This window comes from Ischnura elegans, chromosome 10 (assembly GCF_921293095.1).
Source record: "Ischnura elegans chromosome 10, ioIscEleg1.1, whole genome shotgun sequence".
Classification (NCBI taxonomy): domain Eukaryota; kingdom Metazoa; phylum Arthropoda; class Insecta; order Odonata; family Coenagrionidae; genus Ischnura; species Ischnura elegans.
The window spans coordinates 33,688,394-33,709,557 of NC_060255.1; the positions used below are offsets into that span (position 1 = coordinate 33,688,394).

Below are 21,164 nucleotides of genomic sequence, written 5' to 3' on the forward strand. Positions count from 1 at the left end.
AATCCATTTGAAAGTATAAAAAAATTGTAGTATGCAACACAAAAAGTATATCAATGCAAAAACCGTTGACAGTATAACCACTTTGCAATGGATTCCTGCGGTGAGGATGATCATAAATGAGTGTGAGAGTTTGGGTTTAACTGCGGAGGAGTGGCCCTAAGCTGGGTCTCAGGCTGGGCCTGAATGCATCGGACAGTTGCTACCTCAGCAGTCACTTCCTTTCCCTTGCGCTACGCTAGAGCCGACATCTGGTCTTTTACATTTAAAAATCCACAACAGCTATACCCAATGTTAGGTCATCTGTGTATGAAAATGCCTGTAGGCATTCTTAGTGAAAGAGTTGATGCAGCACATGAAAAATTCAGTGTAGCAATGTTTCCAATGTCCTTATTTGGGATTTTCCCCTCTCCTGCTTGCTTCTATGACATTTCTTTCTCAATCAGTGACCAAGTGCTGAAGTTTACTGCCATCTAAAGTATTTTTGTCTTTCTTTTTGTTGGTAAAGTTTTTAATTTTCAAGTTTATATGAATGTTTGACATGAATTTCTGTGAAAGTGAATGTAAATCAGAGCTTTGAGGGAAATGTATGCATTTTGCTCTGTAGTGCTGAGGTTTAAATTTGAGCATCAATACATATTCTTGAATAATTTATTTCCATAATGAGTGATTAGGCTGTGTTGAAGCTACTATCAAAATATAATGTGAAAACTCAAGTATGCATGCAAATGTTGGGTTACCAAGAGATTGGGTGAATGATTTTTATAAATTCTCCTGGAAATAAAAATAACCATGGTCATTTCGAAATTTTCTAGCATATGCTTAAGAGAACCTTATTTGAACAATATTTGTACTCTGTTGATGATAATTTTCAGTCTTGCAAAACTATTCATAATGTAATATCTATCTTTTAGCCTCATTGAAGGTGTAATGAATTTTTTTTTTTCATTTTTGAATGGGTCTCATGGAAATTGAAAATTGTATTGCATTATACGGGCAGAGATTCACTTATTTCAATTGTAATAATGGTTTAAAATTGATTGGTTGATGATGATCAAACTAAGTCAAATATGTCAAAAATTTAAATTTTATTTTCATATTGTTCATATGATTTTGTAGGTTGTGGCATTTGGAACTGGATTCCAGCTTGATAGCAAGAGAGTTGTCTCTTCACCCAAGAACTCAAAAGTTGATGTTTGCTTGGAGTTGAAGCCTAGTGGCAGGAAATATGTACTGGAATCTGATTTGACTCATTCCTATGTTGGTGGAAAGCAGTTTGATTTCAGAGCCAATTCAGTACTTAAAATTCCTGGATATCAGCATTATAGGTAAGGCTATCACGCATTAATATGGATTCATTGAAAATTTGTGGAAAAAATTGTGCTTTCACTTATAGTTATAATTTGATTGCATCACATATGACCATTATGGGAAAGAATGCCTTCATACTTTCTAACTTAGATGATTTAATGTACTGGATTCTTGTAGGTTAAGACGAAGGCTACATTAATGAGAAATACTATTGCAAATGGTTTTTTTATGCATTAAGCTAATGAAATAATTTAAGAGGGGTTTTATTTGATATTGTTATTTTTTTGGAGCATTTTTTGGAGCAAAAACAGTGAGTGATGTCTTCCACTTATCCATTTAATCAAACATAATTTTCATAACTACTTTTCTATACTATAGCTTTCAAATATTCTAAAGTTATAAGGTTATAAGAGTTTGATGTTGCGGTTCACAATAACTGAACATAAAAAAACTAGCCTTTGGTATTAAAATGTGCTCACCACGTTGGTAGCTTGCTGATTATAATCACCAATTTGATCTTTAGTTTGAAAGCATTTATTGCATTATTTTTAATACTCTTCTATTTAAATAGTGATCATGGCATTTTTCTTTAATTTTTCACCCTATTTTACTTACTTTTTGTCTATTAAAAGTACCAGAACAAGGATTTATGAAACTTTGTTGGGCTTCATACCAGGTAATTGGGCATATATTATTACCAAAATTTCTGTTGCTCAGTCTGCCACCGTCTTCATGGCATAAAACAACACTGTTTAACTCGTAAAAAGAACAAGAATTTATTGGTTTAAAAAAATTTTATTTTGTGCTCTGAAGATGGTAGACTTACCCATAGGAATTTTGGCATTGATAAGCCCAATTACATGGCATGAAGCCTAAGAAATCTTCAAAAATATGATCCATTATGAAAGTATAAAATCATATACAGCACACTTCCGATTATCCAGGCTAATTTTGGGGAGAGGTGGCACGAATAATCCGAAAACACAAATAATCCTAATACTCATTATTTTCTTGCCATGTTCATAATTTACGTAAATCCAACTCTTTATCATTTTTTATTCACTTGTTTTGATATTTTAGAGTGCCTCTATTCATGGAAATTTATTTCCTTAATGATGTCTTTTCTCTCTCTGAAATATCTTGTTTAAGTTGGATATACATATTTGTTCTTATATTATCCTAGGTCTTTCATTATCCTGAACATATTCACTAACAGTCATGCATTTTTGTCCTAAGGCTTGATGGAGGAGCAGCGATGGATACTAATACTTTCAAGACTCACTTGGAAGCTCATGAGGGGAAGGTATGCCATGTGAATTTAAGAGCTCATGGAGAGCTGGATAGTGATGGGCAATGCAAATCTGCTGAATGGTCATCATTGCTCCTGAACCATCTTCAAGGATCTGGACATTACAGCTCCGATTCTAAGGGAACTAAAGGAGACTTCTTGGTTCACTTGATCAAGTCCGATAGGAAATTGAAAGGTTAGTCCCAGCAGTCCTACAGTGTCATTCCAGCAAATTCTGAATGCAGTGAAAGTGCATAGTTTGCTCTCTGAGTGACTTTGTTCTATTAAAACTTTTGAATTACATGCTTAGACGTTAGGGTGGTCCTTATTTTAAAAATCGAACAATCAGGACCACCCTTCTTAGACTTTTGTGTACATTAATTATGTCTTAAGGGGGGCAGGGAATTGGGGGAGAGGTCATGATTAATGTGAGGTTGGTTTAATTATTTTTAAATGAGGATACCCTGTGATATTTTATATTTAAATCAAAAGTGAAATTTTTAACTTTTTGTAGCAATAAGGAAAGTACTTGTAGATGGATAGGAGGTACAATGACAGCTTTAAGTGGTAGATGTTAAACAGCTACAATGATAAAAAAATTGTCTCATTTTGGCAGTAGTCCAGGCATACCTATTTGCTCGTTTGATTATGTATTTATATGTTTAGGTTAGTTAGTTTTTAGATGATACCCTGAGAAAATGAGAAATGGCATACTTAATAAAGTCGATTTCTGTAGTATTATTTTCTCGTTATCAATTTATATAATTTTATTTTTATAAGGCTTGTTGTAAATATCACTCATGGTATTTTGGTGAACATTTGATTTACTCACTTTCTGTGGCTAAAACTTAGCTATCCTCCATAAGCAGCGGTAGGTTTTAAATAATTACTTGTATCAATAATAATAATAATCTTTATGTATTTTCAGGGATGTAAATATTATGTAGCTTTTTATAGAAGATTGTGCAAGTGTTTTAAGCATGATGATGATATGTATAATAAATATTCCCATCAGAAAATTTCTTATAAATAACAGTTTGTAATTGATACTTATTAGAAATTTTTTATAAGAATCCTTATTATAAAAGTTTTCTTATAAGAATAGTTCTTATAAGAAAAATGCCCGATTTCCTGTAAGAAATTTTCTTATCAGAAAAATTCCCAATTTCATATAAGAAATTTTATTGTAAGAATTTTCCAATAGAGTTATGGAGCAAAATGACCATATAGCATCATTGCACTCCTTGATCAAGACGATGGTACTGAAAATTGTTAAGAATCATCTTTAAGAAATGTGCTAAGAAGCTGTTTATTGGAGTGTTCACAGAAATTAGTCATCAATGTAATGATATAATTATCATCATTGTTTTTAATATGAAATTTTTTTGCTATAGGTGATTTCAGCAATGTTCATTCTGAAGATGGCACCTGCAAAACTCTGGCAAATTTCTTCTGGGATGCTGAAAAAGACCCTAGCAAGAAGCTTCATTTTGAGAGTGTCAATCATGTGCAGCCCTTGTCTGTTGATTCTAAGTAAGTTGATTGAGATATAAGTTTATTTTTGTTTCAATTTGTCTTCATTCCATAAAATTCATCATGAAATTATCCTGAGTTAAAAAGGCCTTATGTTTCACTTTTTCCTATCTTCAATGAATATAGTACTTAGGCATTAACCCTTTTAGTGCGGCGTGCCGATATATTGGCTTTCACATTATTAATGTTAAATTTGAGAACATTGAAATAAAAAAACTTATATATCAGCAAACGTATAAAAATGTTGCGATTATTGTCGAATTTATTTTCATTAATTAAAAAAAACCGTTTAAAGATATCTAAAAAATTAACTATATAATGTTTATTTTTCCTAGTTGTTACATTTTATTAAAATACCCTCTGCATTTTTCGACTGTACCCCTGAAAGAAGGATAGTTAAGCATGTCATATTTCAAAGAAATAACCATAGCCGTTGAAAGGAATTTTTAAAATGAATTATTCTTCCTAATGTACTCTGGAGAATGGACCGTATTGCGCGAGAAAAATGTGTGCTTAAGTTTTTAGAGTTTTAGAAACTGCCTGCTGAAGAGTTTATCAACCATTTTTTCTAAATAATAACTCTTTTAATTCCATTTTTGATCTGTTGTAATAGCTTTTACCATCCATTAATAAAAGAAAAATTTCATCACGAACGTGATAGCATGAATTCAGGAAAAGATTGGGAAAATCTTCATTTGATCTATATTTTTCAGGAACAAACTTGTGATATTGGGTGAAACAACCCAAGTTGATGTCAAGATTTCGGCACAAGGAAAAATGACAGTTGGGAGCGGCATATTTGATGTAGATATCCACTTACCCTCTGGTCGCTATTTATATCTCAAGTCTCAAACAAAAATGAATATGCGACCTAGTTCTGAGGGTGATAGTGATGGTGAAGCTCACGTGACCATGTGTGACAAGCATTCTGGTGGAGAAAGTTGCCTCAAGGTGCACGAAGTGTTGAGCAACTATAATCTTGAGAAGGGTTCATATGTCTGCTCGTCCGACAGCACCTATTTAAGACATGATGGAAAAGAACTCAAATTTGGTGCTGAATTAAAGATTCTGCCCAAGGATGAGAAGACGGAAATGAGTGGAAAGGTAATCTTCTCTTTTATGCACATGCTACTTTCATGCTCCAATCAGCTCAGCCATGATTCAGGTCAGCCACTATGGCAAAGCAGGAAGATCTGTGCATCCCAGGTTTCTGCAACTATCCCAGCTGTTTACTGTTTCTGAAATCAATATACATATCCCTTACATACAAGTTTTATATTTAGAAGAAGTGCTTGTGAAAGATGGTTCAACTTATGTCATGTCTCATTTATTATGGGTGTAAATATAAATACATATTTCCTGAACTTGAGGCTATCTACATTGCACCTCTTGCTCCCCTTTCGATAGACTTAATCCAATTCAATAACTTGAATGCATAAAATATTTGTAATGATCTGATGGTATGTATTAGACAGAAATGAAAATGAAATTTTCATAATGTCCTTGGGTAAAAATTCAAAAATAGCTTATTTATATTTTATGGATAATTTATTGAAGTAGAAAAAACAATATTAAAAAATTAATTTTGGCAAGTGACATCTAATGACTTGGGTTTTGCAGAGAAAATTTTAAATATAAATTTTTTGTAAATCATTTGTGTAATAAACAACTTTTTTCGGCTAGTTACATCAGGATGGAATGGATAAAACTTAAAAACTTTCAATTTTTTCATTCGGCATTAGCGTCTACATATTATGCATACAGTATCATCAATCATAGTTGTTTAATTGCATTGTATATCATATATGTACTCACTGTTTTTTCTTTAAAAAAGGAGTGACGTGGTGTTTACAAGTTTTCTGTTTGCAATTTCATGTCTAGTATCACTGTAGTAATATTCTTGCTTTGAATGAAACTTTACAACTCGCATCAAACAAAATGGTACCAGTGTGTAATTTGATTCTCTCTCTCTCTGCCAGAAAAAAAAGCCCTTTATGTATCATATTTTATAAAATTACGATGGAATCATTAATATTTTCAATGCTTTTCTTTAGGCCTATGTTAGTGGCTCTCTACTGGGACAAGTGAAACCTATGTCAGTTGAATGGGGTGGTGAAGCTGTGAATGGGGATTACTCATATCATGCTCTTGGCAAGCTTGGAGAAGATCAATCATTGGGTGTGAAGGGTAAATTGGATTCCAGTGGTGACGGCGGCAATACAAAGGTTGGAGAGTTCCACATTGATGCTCATACCAATGTTGAGAACCTGAAGCACGTCTCCTTTGGACAAGTGGCCAAAGTTACTCATGTCTCTGCGGATGTCTATGACGTAAGCACAGTTTTTTATACACTCCTTTCCTAAAATTGTTTATTACGACTTGCAGTCATTAGGGGGCAAGGACTGAATGGCTAAATATTCAAATTATAATTAAAAATGTTATTATTTCAGTCATAATTCTCAAATGTCTGTGATATGTATTTTATTGTTACTTTTGGATTTGATAATAATCATAAAACTTGATCCATGATTGGGATACTAGCCTACTTTTACAAATAATGCTATGATTCACTATTATGCAAACTTATTTAAATTCAGCTTAAGCTACCCCTTCATAATACTCTATGAGGCCCTACTACAAGGGTAAATCTGATGGTATATGTAAATTTAAAATGCCTGACATAAAGTTATGATAAGTGAAAACACTTTCTTTAAGTTATGCCAGTTATTATTCTCATTGACAATGAAGCTTAATGCATGGTCACTCTTCATTCTTTATTCAGTTTACCTCATCTAGTGACTTGAAGTGGGGTAGTGACAAAAAGCTCACCCTTGGTGCTAAGGTCCATAAGGATAATCATAAGGGATCTGCCTCTGTTACTATGTGCCTACCTGGGGATACTGAAGATCATGTTGTGATGGTAGAGTGGAGTGATGAAGCTGTGAACCCAAAAGTTGAAGGCTCTGTCGCTTTCATGTGGCCTCAAGGAAAGAAGGTAATACATGTTGAGAGATTTTCATTACGAGGTTGATTCGATAAATACCCTGAGGAAATGATAATGAGATTTTAGCAGATTGCTTATTTTAGCATGAAAATAAATTATCAGAGGTTAGTTGGGACTATTCACTGCAAAAAGACCTAATAATCATCATTTTACATAAAAAAACAGCCACAAAATACAGTCTACCTAGTTTTCTTACATTTAGTTTCAGGAGTGTTTGGGAAATGGCAAAAAGTGTTCATGTAGGTTCATGCATGAGAACCAGCATAGGTTAAGTGTTTGCCTATTGAAGCTAAATAATTATTTTATGGCATAAGACCTTTGGCTTATGGTCATTCATTAAACATTTCATACAGCACCAGTTATTGCTATTGAACTTCCTCCTCATTTCCTGTACGTGTATTAAATGGATTTTACCAGGAGTGGTGTTATTTTATTGGTTTCCAACTGTGACTTTCAGTGTGACAAACTTCTTAAATATTATATTTTGATTGAACAGATGAAATTTGAGATGCAAGCAGCCACCCCTAAGGATTCTCTGTCCCTCCATCTCACTGCTCACACTCCAGTTAAAGGCCATGAAAAAATGGAGCTTATCCTCAACCATAAGGTAATTATGTGTAACGTTTGTAATGGTCGGTAACCTATTAATGTTCACCTTTCCCTTACCCTTTCCTCAAAACAACCGTACTTTGTGTGTGAAAATTAATCCCATTTCTAACCATATTCATACTATGTCCTAAAATGTGAATACCTATATTGTAAAAATACTTATCAAAATTTATCATATTATAACATACTGATCATACTCTAATTCTATGCATATTTTAATGCTCGCGGAAATTCACTTTAAAAAATGAGGTAGACAATTTCAATGGTGCCTCATTCAATCACCATTGTTTCCATAAAATTGAGGATGAGAGTTTGTGAAGTGTAATTATAACTGTTGACCTAAGAAAGTATGCATTGGTGGCACATCTATAGAAGCTTTAGTTTTGTACATTCTGTGATATTCCCCATGGATGTGCAATTAGACTTTGAACAATGGTGTAATTAAATTACTAATTGTAAATATCACATTTTTATGAGATCTGTTCCATGATGAAACATAATTTGTGAAACATCGTAAAATAAATACCATAGCAATACATTGAAAATCTCTCTTACGGATTGTATGTATAAAATTTCTTTATTTTGTGTTGTTGATCCTAGTTTTTCCATGGTAAATGACAAGTGTTATTCTTTTTATTTAGAACCTCAAAGCTCTTTATGCCATGGAGACTGATGTCACTCTTGTCGCTTCTCCTGAGCACAAATTCTCTGTTCATTCACGTGTGGAATACCCACAGAACAAGCGTGTTGTTGATCTCTCAGTTACTCGTGAAGGAGGCCCTACAAACAAAGTCCATGCTCGCTTGGAAAAGAAGGGAGACAATCACTTTGAAAGTAAGTGATATTCTTTAAGATATACTTAAGGGAGTAATTGGTTTATCTCTTGGATAGTGTAACTGAAGGACATAACTCTCATAAATTGCTGATTCCTGTGATTTTTAGCTAAGAATTATTTCAGTTTGATTTTCTTCATCTGCTGGTCATTATCAATTAGGCTTCAATTTTTAATTAAAATAATATTACTTTGTAACTAATTAATTTTATTGAGCATGGTTCATGGAAATTAGAGCATGCACTACATAACAGATTCAGTATGTGAGGCTGAGTGATAGTTTCACATATTTGGGAACATATTTTTTACAGCATGAGAGTCAATGGAAAAAATAATAAGTTTCTATGATATTTGACCAATGGTGTGGCCAGAGTCTCAAGGCTTAAATGCAGACAGAGGAAGGGGTCTCCTTGTTAAGTGAGCGCTGAAATTTCCCTTTACTTCCTATCAGGTGAACTGAAAGCAGACTGGGAAGGACAAAGTTTGACAGCCGAGTCTTCCTTGAAGTACTCCGGTGTTGACGATTTTGCCCTTCATGGATTTTTGGACAGCACAGCTTTGAAGGTGAAGAAGTGGTCTATTGACATCGCAACCAAAGAAGGTGGTGCAAAGGGTGGCAAGGCTGGAAAGAGAGTTGTTTTCTCTGGAAAGAAAGCTGGTGAAGTAGTGTTCCAGGGAAGGTATGTTACTTTGATGTTTCAAATTTCTTGTTTAGCTTTAGTCACATGGACTCTCACTTTATAGTCATCCAGTATATACTGATCTCCATTATCTTATAACATGTTTGCATTCCTACCCAATCCTCTCATTCCAACTCCTTTTCCTTGCTCATACATATTTATAAAAGAAGTCATTCAAATGCTCTTAACCTTTTTACTGCCACCGGTTAAGTGAAACTTCCGGGGGTCGATATATCGGCCTGAATTATTTCACTTTTCTTTTCTTTCTTGGCCTTTTCAACGGCTGTGATTTATGTAAACTCCCATAATCTATCTATGGTTATAAGTATCTATGGTTATAAATATATATTAAGTATAGGGAAAAAAATCTAAACGTATTAAATAAAATTAAGTAGCTGAAAATCTTTAAATCTGAACTGTTGCTAATTCTGGAAAATAGCCTCGGCAGTCTTCGTACGTCCCACCTGAAATGGGCTGGCAGCAAAAGGGTTAAATTCTTCTTCATTTAAATACCAGCTTGAGATTGGGTATGTCACGTGGGTTGCGTCACAAAAGGATACAAAATGAGAATAGGGTAGTTTCCTTCATCAAAGAAAACGAAAGGCATTGATTGCGATTCGTTACCCACCATTAGTGTATTCATAATACACAAATTATTTGGTTTTTGAAATACCGGTTTAGACGAATGGCAAGGGTCAAATTTTATCCTCATTTGAAAAAGGCCAGATTGGCGCCTATGCGATTCCACTCCACGTGACGTCACAGGGACCTAGTTTCTACACGAGAGGATAGGAGTTATACATCGTCTGAGGTTACTAATGCATGCATGAGGCACAGAGCTCAGGGAAACATGTCTTAATAATCACCTACTAAAACTGGCTAAGGTCGGAAAGTTTTCTTCGTTTGATAAGGTATTAATAAACCTTTTTTAAGCCAAGCGCTACCTTTCAGCAAGGTACTCAGCTACCCGCTGGCAGCCTGCGACGTATCAGCGCTAAGCCTCGCCTCAAGGTCACCTCACCGGGCGGGAGGGGGAACCAGAAATACGACGTACGGAGATATTTCCCGGCATTCATACTTGAGCGTCGCGTTTTCGCGCGCTTGAAAATTTTCACTTTTCATTTAATCGTGAAAAATAGATATTGTCATTTAAAAATCTAAAAGCGTGAAATACGTACTCCATGAGTAATAATCTTTCGATTAAGGCAATAAAAAAATAATAGGAAACCACCCTATTCACTACGTTTCCATTAGTCATAAAGAACTTGAGAAATTTCCTTGGTTTTTACATGTTTCTATTTTAGGTGGCATAATTTCTTTTAGAGAGAAAAAAAAAATTATGATTCCCTTAACCCTTTCCTGCCAGTGCCTACAATAGGGAAATAGGTATTTTCCGTGCTATGAGTGGCATGTGAATATTTTAAACCTCTCTTTAGGGAGCTCTTTTTTTTGGGTGGAGTTACTCTGGTATTTTCGTCCCTCAGATTTGGGACTGAACTCAACGGGGCACTCATACCTTTCCTCTGCCAGTGGTCTAGACCCTCTAACCCTATCATAGCACGAGTCCACATTCAACTTAATGCTTTACCAGTGTTTTTTTCAATCGAACATTTTATTTGATTTTCAATAATTTACTCTTCCAAATAATAATACTAGCATTTTTTTAAGCATTGTGGAATTTTAAACGGGTTTCTAGTGTTAATAACAACAAAATTAGTAAATACAAGGTAATAATAAGGCTATAACTCCGGAATTTGACAGTTTTAACGCTAAAATTTCGTTTAAAAATTGCTAACACACAGAAAAAAAACAAGAATTCATTTCAAAGTATAAAAAATTGTAGCGTTCAACAAAATATATCATTGAAAAAACTATTGACAATATAACCGCTTTGCAACGGATTCCTGAGGTGAGGATGATCATAAATGAGTGGGAGGGTCAGGCTTAATAGGGTAGTTTCCTTCATCAAAGAAAACGAAAGGCATTGATTGCGATTCGTTACCCACCATTAGTGTATTCATAATACACAAATTATTTGGTGTTTGAAATACCGGTTTAGACGAATGGCAAGGGTCAAATTTTATCCTCATTTGAAAAAGGCCAGATTGGCGCCCATGCGATTCCACTCCGCATGACGTCACAGGGACCTAGTTTCTACACGAGAGGATAGGAGTTATGCATCGTCTGAGGTTACCAATGCATGCATGAGCCACAGAGCTCAGGGAAACATGTCTTAATAATCACCTATAAAAACTAGCTAAGTTCGAAAAGTTTTCTTCGTTTGACAAGGTATTAATAAACCTTTTTTAAGCCAAGCGCTACCATCCAGCAAGGTACTCAGATATCGGCTAGCATCCTGCGACGTATCAGCGCTAAGCCTCGCCTCAAGGTCACCTCACCGGGTGGGAGGGGGAACCAGAAATACGACGTACGGAGATATTTCCCGGCATTCATACTTAAGCGTCGCGTTTTCGCGCGCTTGAAAATTTTCACTTTTCATTTAATCGCGAAAAATAGATGTCATTTAAAAATCTAAAAGCGTGAAATACGTACTCCAGGAGTAATAATCTTTCGATTAAAGCAATAAAAAAATAATAGGAAACACCCCTATTGCTGAGGAGTGGTCCAAAGAACTTGCTTAGCTGGGTCTCAGGCTGGACCTGAATGCATCTGACAAATGCTACCTCAGCGGTCACTTTCATTCCCTTGCGTCGGCCAGAGCTGACATCTAGTCATTTGCATTGAAATATCCACAACAGCTATACCCGACATCAGGTCTTCTGCATATGAAAATGCCCATCACCTCCACCCGACGTCCGGTGTGAAAGGGTTGAGTGCATTTTTATTTGAATCTGTAATCTAAGGGAGCAAAAGCATTGAAACTTTTGAATTATATTTTATTGCAGCTATCTTAAGAGCTACTTAAGAATTGAGGGGTCCTAAGCTAATAAAATTTATGGTTTCTGAAGTCACACAAGGCCCTACACCTGGGCCTCATCTAAAAATACTATTCAAATCTACATTTAATTCTTAAATCATCATTGGCATTAATGTTTTTGAAATTTTAGATACTTGGTACTTAACAAAGAAAATAAAAAAAACAACTTATTTCTCTAAAAGAATGTCAAATTGCATATTTTTATAGTGCAAAACAAAGACTAATTGTGTGCCATCTGTCCATAGAAAGGCTTCATATTTTTCAAATACTTTGTCTTGCAGCACCAGCTTTTCCTCTAAACAAGAAGCAAACGCTATAACTTATGAAGGTGTTGGACAACTAAAAATGGGAGATGAAACGAGGAATGCTAATTTCAAGCTATTCACAAAGATGCTTTCTGCAAAGGAAGGAGGAGAAAATGGTTTTGAGGTAAATTGCAGTATATCACATCCTAGTACTCTAACTTATGTTGCTTAAATAGCTTAGAATGTTTACAAAATGGATTTTTTCACACCTTGTTTCCTTATCGATGCAGACCAAGATGACCTTAGGTATTTCATCGAACAAGGGAGACAAGCACAATGTTGTTGGTGAAGCTAAACTAACAAGCTCGGAAGTTAGATTTTTCAATAGCTATTGCAAAGGTGGAAGTGAGTGCTCATCCGTGGAGGCATTTTCCAAGGTCAAGTTCGAAGGTAATTAATGTTCATGAGAAACTATTGTTTTATTTTATATCTTTGATCCTCTCCTGCATTGTATAGGTTGTAGAGGAATAAATCTCATATTAATGCCTTTCTGTATTCAGTTAATTAAATTCCAGTAAAAATAACTAAAATTGATTGATCACTATATCCCAGATTTACTATGACTACTCTTCCATTGCTTTTTAATACTTATTGAATTCCAGAGATTTTCCACTTCCAAATGGAGTAATAAAAATGTGCAATACATGTACATATATGATTGCTAATTTATTTTAATATCTTTATCTACACTGCACCCCTTTGCATGCTTGATACAGAAATGTTCATTGCTCTCCAATTACTATACAAAAATGCTTTTCCTAGATTTTATTGCTATTTTATTTTTCTTTCTGAATTATTTATAGTTATGTGAATGTATAATGACAGGTTAACTTTCCATCAATTGAACACACTTATGAGTTAAAAAAAAATATTTTCTCTGCTCAAATTTGATATTGTCTTATATATAATTCAACTACATTTCATTTACCTATCTGACCTTTAAAAGTTGTAAAAAAATAGTTAAAATTTTATTCTAAATGTCTCCTTTTTTAAATCTAGGGCGATTATTTGTATTTGTAATCAATAGAACTTTTCCTAGCCTCTAATAATTTGCTATTTTTACCTCAAAACATTTTGGTATGGATTTAAATTTTTAGGACAAATTTTTTGCAAAAATTGTATCCTTTTACTTCACTTACAGATCTGCAGCATGACATGGAACATGAATTTAAATTTATTGTGGACTTGGAGAAATTGTTCCATGTGGTTCCAGTGAGTGTGATAGGTAATACTCATCACTCAGAGCATGGTCTGGACCACAAAGTTGAAGCTCAAGTGAACAAAGGGAAATCCAAATACTCTTACCATCTTTATGCCAAGAAAGAGGAAGCTGGTAAGTGTATAAGATATTGTTGCATATGTACTGAAATTCATGTGTGAAACACACATCAACTTCAAAGTGTCTTAATATATTATTGAGTACCATCTAATTTTATTGAGTCAGGCATTTACGGTTGTAATTGCTGTACTTTGTTTTGTGCAATGGTGCCCCTGTCGTATCATTCATTGTATCTTATTCAAAATTCTTTGGCAGTCATAGCTCCTCTTTCCATGAAAAACTCTCAATAGTTAAAAAGTCATGTTTAAAAAAATAAAAGTAATACATATTTTGCACTATTAATACCACAAAAATAGTATGCATTGGGAATTGAAGTCTTTAAATGCTTTTATCACCTTAATAATATGTATCCACCAATTTTACAATGACTTAGCTGGCTGTGTTTCGCTAGCAGGAAACAAGAATTTTGTAGCTCTAATTCATTCATGACTGTGAGTTTTTTTAAAGAGCAAAATCTCTCAGAATTCAGATATATTTATCGCAGTGTACTGATCATGGAATAAGGTAAAATGAATGAGGAAAAGAAAGTAAGAAAAAGAGGAGAGACATTTGATATTCAGTTGATGGTTGCCCGCATCAGCAATCATGATTAGTCTCTTTGGTAAAGTTTTAAAGTAGCAGATGTATTACCTGCTGAATATAAAAAAATGTGCTTAGCTGGAGACAAAATGTTGCCTGAATATTGAGTGACTAGAAATGAAAGGCAATATTGTTCATCAAAATAAATGTTGTGGACTTCTATAAGTGTCCTCTCTTCTTTTCTAAAGAGATTTTTCTTGTCTGATTTTTTATAGACATACCATCTACTTTATAGGTTCCTAATTAAATGTATAGTTATGGCTAATTTATCATTGATATGCCCATTTTTAATATGAACCTATTCAATGACATTTAATTCAGTGAAATATAAAGCATATGTATTTTATTTTCCGTATGGCTACATCATTGAACGATTAAAATAGTTGTGTATTTCTTTTTGTTTCTGTGTATACGTTACTGTAATTAGTTTGACACTGCCATATTTCTATTCTATTTGAAATCTTTCAGAAAAAAATATATATCTCCCAAATATATCTCCCAAAACCATATCCTGCGTCTGATTTTTTATAGACATACCATCTACTTTATAGGTTCCTAATTAAATGTATAGTTATGGCTAATTTATCATTGATATATTTCTATTCTATTTGAAATCTTTCAGAAAAAAATATATAAACAACATAAATAATGATATAATTCATGAAATAATTTTGGTGATGACTTGGGATGGTCATTAGTTTTCAGAAAAATATAAAAAACTAGGTATTGTTGATTTAAAAACCTGAGTGGTGTTGGTATCATGAATCTTTCAGGGGCTGTTCTGGTACTTCCCAAGAGGACATTGGCTGTTGTTGCTACCTTGGAGGCTAAACCAAATGTGGGCGAGTACGCTCAAATTCATAGTGGAGTCTCTGTCTGGCTGGACAAAGAACGCCACCCGGAACTGAAAACATCAGGATCTTTTGACGTTCTTACCAAAGTGAAGGTTCCTGAATTAGCCATCAAGACTGAAGCTAAGCTGAGCCATCCTTCTCTGGGAAGGGTAAGTGCATTTCTTTTGTAACTGATACTTGTATTTCAATTAACTCTCCTCTCTCATTGCATGCAGTTTATTTTGAATTCAATTTTGGCTAGAATTTGGGCTCATTTCTTTCATAAAAAGATAAGAGTTGGACCTGTATTTGGGAGAAGTTTAGAAACCATATCCTGCGTTGAGTATGATAACCTAGAAAATGAATCTGTGATAATGTCAGACTGAGTGGAATTATGTGTAATGAATTTCATATTTTTTTCACATTGAACTACATAGAAATATGTGATCATTTGCAGGATTTGGCTATCCGTGGAGAGTTAGAGTGTTCAGCCACCAACATTGAGTTTGATTCTAAGCTGGAGTTTGATGTCTTTGCTGAGGAAGATCAAAAGGTTGTTGTTTCTGCAAAGTTGGACAAGGTGATGCAAGAAAATGGTGGTAACCTGACTGCTATGGTGGATTTCAAGAGCAAGGTTAGCTTATAAATTGTATGCTTTGTCGTACGAATCATCCTGAGAAAATTTTCTGATCTCTGTAAATATGTATAATTTGCGGTGGGGAGGAAAATTAAATATTTTGTGGTATAATTACATACTTTTATATTTAACCTTCTGTAGGGTATGTCGAAGTTTTCCTGGCCTACAAATGGTTGTGAGAATACCAATTTTGGTTTGAATCACCGATCAGTAACTTTCGCAATTTTAGAGTTCGATTCTCTTGCTACAGTACTGCCTGGGGAGGTATGACCAGGTCGGCTGGTCGGCTATTGCCGAGGGCTCCGAGCTTAGGAGGCCCCCACAATGCTTGCACCTATCGTCAAGCATATATGAAATGTGTTATTGAAAGTACTCATATTACATGAACCAAAGTTCTTTTTTGATTATAAAATTCTATTTTTTCATTATTTGCTTTATTTACAACATACTTGGTATACAAATATTATATGATAAATAATTGAAATAAAATCATAATAAATAAATTAAACATAATAGAACCTGATGCTTTTCCGAAAGGGTTGTACAAAAAGTTATTGTAGAGGTTTTTAGATTTCAGTGAAGTGTCAGAGGAACAATTCATGTAAAATATAATAAAATCATAATATATACATTATTAAATTTTACAAGCTGTGAAATTCTCGCAATTCATAGTATATTATGTTGCAAAATTGCTATTTTTTATTAACTTTCCTCTAGTTTTCAAGAGCCAGAATAGGGTAAAAATCCATTTCCGAGCATGCAATTTCCCAAAATTTTCTGGGGGAGAACCCCAGGCTAGGAGGGCCCTATTTTGAACCCTAATTAAGGGGCCCCAATCACCCCAGATGGCCCCTGAGTACTGCATTTTAATTTGGCATTATTCCTCTTGGGAAAATTATTGGATATCTCAGTGCAGCTAATGAATTTAGGTTTTGCGCTGTATAATGTAAATTGCTGAGGGTTTTTTGTAGAATTACCCCCATTACTAATATTTTTCCCCCATTTTTATTTTTTTAGGGCCAAAAAATTGATGCTGAATGGGTGACTTATGGATTTTATGCTGAGCGTTCTCTTGGATTGGGTTCATTTTTCACATACGTCAACCACAATAATGAGCACCGAGACACTGGAGCTGTTTTCCGGGTGAATCCCAAATCTCTGTTCCTTTTGGTAAGTCCATGAATGCTGTGAGAATGCAATTTTTGCTTCGTAGAATGGGGAAATGTAATCAGCTTAGAATTGTGGATGAATGGTCAGCTATACATACTATGTTACATGATAATAATTATTATTATTAAATTGCTACAAGTTGGCCATGTGGCCTGTTGGTAACATGAACATACTATGAAAACAATTGAAAATATTGTAAAAAAAACCTTGAAACCTACTTCTTTTACTGACTTTTAAAAATACCTACGTAACTTTTTTGGGAAGGGCTAAAATATTTTTACTGGTAGGTCCTTCCAGTAGGTCCTGGTCAAGAAGAAAAACTGCTTTACGTTTGTCCTTTGTGATTGGCACTTTATCTTAAGGATCCCATGTTTTTTCCTCACTCGCAATTTTAAACATCCCACGTAGCATGTTTCTTTTCCTCCTCTCCTTTAAACTCTCCCATCCCAATACTCTGAGCATCTCAGTAACGCTCTCTGTCTTTTGTGGTTTCCCAACACATATCTTATAGCTTTTCTCTGCACCTTCTCCATTTGGTAGTAAAACCCTTTTGAAGAGCAAGGGTCATAATTAGTATTAAATATAACTTGCCATTGGATCAATTTGTGGAAATAACAGTTCAGCCATGTTTGGCTTGCAAATAATTTAATAGTTAATGATAAATAGTCTAGTCTTAATTAATATATTCTATTATTTCTTTTGATTCATTATCTTGTGATTGCTAGATTTAAATGGTTTGTTGTACTTTTCTATCAAACTAAGTAAAATTTTTGTTTAAATTTTCTCTTAGGTCAAGGCAGACTCTCATGAAGTTCTGAAGGCTGATTTGAAGGCGGATATTTCAGAAGCTAAGCAGGTTTTGGTCAGTGAAATCGGTGTTCTCGGTAAACACACTCACGTTGATACGTATGAGTTCCGTGGTGTCAATTCATTCAAATACTCCTCACACGAGAAGGGTAAGTACTAATTATGGTAATGAATTCATGGTAGAAAATTATGATAGACTTTATTCATTTTTCCTTAATTATGTGAGGAAATTTCTCAATATCCCATCCTGTCTTTGTGAAATTATGAACATGAACGTAAACTTCAATCAATGTGAGAAAATTTTTCATTGAAAGACTTAAGACTTCTAACAATTTTGCCCTTTCTTGTGGGGAAAAAATATAATGTGATGTTTGCTGGTACCTCCTATCCATCACATGAGATTGGGGGAGAATCAGCTTGAACCCATCCTCAAATGACTCATTTAATTGATGGAGTTAGATGTAAAACTTTGATATTTATTTTAATTTCATACCTTTGAAAAAATTATTTGTAATGCTGTTGCAGCTGTTCGAAAATTGTAAAAAGTTACTCTCTTTCTCTCATCAGGATCACCAGATGATCAGATTGAAGCTCATGGCACTCTAGTCTGGGGCAAGGCATTTGAAGTTCATGCAGATAGATTGAAAGGAGGACAGAAGGAGGTGTTGGCCCACTTGTTTGTGAACCTCAATAAGGAAAACTTCTTTGATGTCAAGCACACTTGGGAGCAAGACCATGTGAAACAATATGTGGTGAGTAAAATATTCTTAAAGTTCTGCTCATGATCTGTTTAGCATTCAGGGTTCCCACTCAACCGTGAAAACCTTAAAACCGTGAATTTCGTCATATAACCTTAAAAATCTCTCAAACTTCATTTTAGAACTACGATTGAAAGAGCAAAAGAAAAATTAAAAATGTAAATCATGTTTCAAGGTCAGTCATGCGCAGACACTGTCCACTCATTTATCTGCAAATATATATTCTAAGCGCAGTTGTTGGCCCGTGTGCCGTGATGACACATTGACCTTAAGCCTGTATCAAAGCCGGAAGACTGGTTGATTTGAATAGAGGTAGTCTTTAATTATGATGTAAGATATGTTACTGTGAATAGGGTACAGTCATGTGAGTTAATTTTATTGTATCTTAAATATGATTTCCTTATCCTTTTGACAGTCTGATGTGATGAATGACTACAAATTTATGGGTGAGGAAGCTAAAAAAATGGCAGATGAGATGGGTGCAAGCCTCCAGGCTGACGGAAAGCATTTCCTTGAACTTCTGAAGAAAGCTTCCCCTAATGTTAAACCTCTGTTGGAGTCATACCAGAAGCAATTGACAGAAATGAAAGATGAAATCCTCAATGATGAATATATTCATGAAGTTGTGGTGGCTTTGTAAGTGGATATGAGAACTTTCCCAAATTTACAGCTTTTCGTATGTCTATTAAACTAATGAAAATTAGAGGCCTTTGTCATCTAATGTATTGATCATTGCTAAAATTGGCTTGTGCAGTGATAGATTTTTTATTTTAACTAACGATTGCAAATTGTCTTAAGCTAATGATGCATTAAATTTTCTTGTTATATAACCCTTTCACTGCTGTAAACGTACCTGGTACATTTGCACGGCAGGCTGCTGTGAAATTACCTTTTCTTCCCCCCTACCATGCGCTCAGCACTTTTGCCGCATGTGAGGGGTAGTTGAGCAGCAGTGAAAGGGTTAATCTGTTCTATGTTCTGCTATTACGTGTGTAAACAGCTAATTTTCATAACATTTAATTGAAATGCACCTTTACATTTCTCTACCAATTGCCATTTACATTGTTTGAAGTATCTTTTGAAATCAAATCTTACAGATGCTTAGTATATTTATTTACAAATTTGGATCTGTCTTTGAGCTTACAATAGTTAAAGTTTTTATTTTTACTTTATCAGTTCTGATGTATCCTCTATAATTTCATGGCAATATTTACTTTGCACAAGTGATTTTTCAGTGTTCTGAAATGAAGTTTTCGTTTACAGGGAGAAAGCTGTCCATGCTCTACAAGAAGCATTTGCTCAAACTATTGAAAAACTTCGTCACATGAATGAGGAGTTTGAGAAGGTGTGGCATCAGTATTGGGAGAAGGTAAATATTTTCCATTTTACTCTTAAGATTGTAGAAGTTACATATGAAAGTATAAACTCCTTTTCTAAAAATATATACTCATTTCCTTTATTAGGTGATTATTTATGTACCTTGTTAACAGTAAATCATGAAGTAATGGATATGAGCATTTTATATCTTGTAAAATTGTTAACTGATTGATTTTGTGATGTGAAAGTAATACTTATAGATGAGAAACATAATAATGGTATCATTTCTTCTGATGAATGATTTAAAGAGAGCTAATGTATTAATGACATAACAGCTACAGTTTCTCAGACATCACTATGACAAATTATTTTTCAATAGAATCAATACACAATTGTGGTGATGCATTAATCACTCTTGGTGGAAATTATCGTCAAAACCCTTGCAAATTCATCTACATCCTACCCCGCAAGTCGTCGCTTATGGCAGGGGGTGTTAGAACACCAGCCGATTACACTTAAAAAGGAAATGCAAAAGTTACGATTAGGATGTATTAAAGTCCTTTATATTTTGGGGGAAGAACGAATTCCCATAGCCATTGTTTCGGCTAAATATCTCTCTTAATTTATCACTTCTGTCAGACTTGGAAATATAGTGGGTATCTAATATTATGTTCTCCGTGTCACTCTTAGAGATATATATTCTCAATTTTTCAAGCAATCTAAGCCTAGCATGCAGCCTTTAAGTTTTTAGCGGCTCCCAGCCTAATTCGCTTAACATCTGGGTAACCCTGTCTGTATGCCTGGAGAAGTTTTTGACAAACCGCACAATCTTCCTTTGTATTTTATTCAGTTCATGGATTAAGTCTTTCTGCACTGGATTATATGTGCTCGCTGCATTGTAGCTTCTTGTGAGAAGGATGATTTACTTTTCAGTGTAACCTACCATGTTAAAGAATAATAGAAGTAGTGTTGGATGGAGCACATAGTTGAGAATACCTTCTGTTTTAATCTTTTATTGTGGTGTAACACTTATTGCAATACAAAACTAACTTCAATACACAGTGATCCACACATATATACCCTAGTGGCTAACCTTCTAAGTTTCCACACCAAGTTACATGGTGGCCAACCCTGAAGATTCACACAGACTAAAGATCTACAACACCTTCAGATGAGAATAGAAGCTTAATATTTTTTTGTGATGCCATATCTCTCCACACTGAAGGC

At 34.5% G+C, this 21,164-nt stretch overlaps 1 protein-coding gene across 3 annotated transcripts in view; it reads left to right on the forward strand.

Moving 5' to 3' along the window:
- Nucleotides 1-21,164, forward strand: part of LOC124167249 (apolipophorins-like) — a 336,308-nt gene that overhangs the window by 36,144 nt on the left and 279,000 nt on the right. For all 3 annotated transcript variants that reach the window (XM_046545133.1, XM_046545134.1, XM_046545135.1), the window contains exons 26-44: nucleotides 1,117-1,325; nucleotides 2,545-2,792; nucleotides 3,991-4,129; nucleotides 4,843-5,233; nucleotides 6,184-6,459; nucleotides 6,912-7,124; nucleotides 7,630-7,740; nucleotides 8,384-8,576; nucleotides 9,026-9,254; nucleotides 12,474-12,621; nucleotides 12,728-12,887; nucleotides 13,639-13,830; nucleotides 15,189-15,418; nucleotides 15,706-15,882; nucleotides 16,903-17,055; nucleotides 17,846-18,011; nucleotides 18,430-18,614; nucleotides 19,036-19,256; nucleotides 19,884-19,989. In XM_046545133.1, coding sequence (XP_046401089.1) covers nucleotides 1,117-1,325; nucleotides 2,545-2,792; nucleotides 3,991-4,129; nucleotides 4,843-5,233; nucleotides 6,184-6,459; nucleotides 6,912-7,124; nucleotides 7,630-7,740; nucleotides 8,384-8,576; nucleotides 9,026-9,254; nucleotides 12,474-12,621; nucleotides 12,728-12,887; nucleotides 13,639-13,830; nucleotides 15,189-15,418; nucleotides 15,706-15,882; nucleotides 16,903-17,055; nucleotides 17,846-18,011; nucleotides 18,430-18,614; nucleotides 19,036-19,256; nucleotides 19,884-19,989 — 3,747 coding nt within the window. The remainder of the gene's footprint in view (nucleotides 1-1,116; nucleotides 1,326-2,544; nucleotides 2,793-3,990; nucleotides 4,130-4,842; nucleotides 5,234-6,183; nucleotides 6,460-6,911; nucleotides 7,125-7,629; nucleotides 7,741-8,383; nucleotides 8,577-9,025; nucleotides 9,255-12,473; nucleotides 12,622-12,727; nucleotides 12,888-13,638; nucleotides 13,831-15,188; nucleotides 15,419-15,705; nucleotides 15,883-16,902; nucleotides 17,056-17,845; nucleotides 18,012-18,429; nucleotides 18,615-19,035; nucleotides 19,257-19,883; nucleotides 19,990-21,164) is intronic.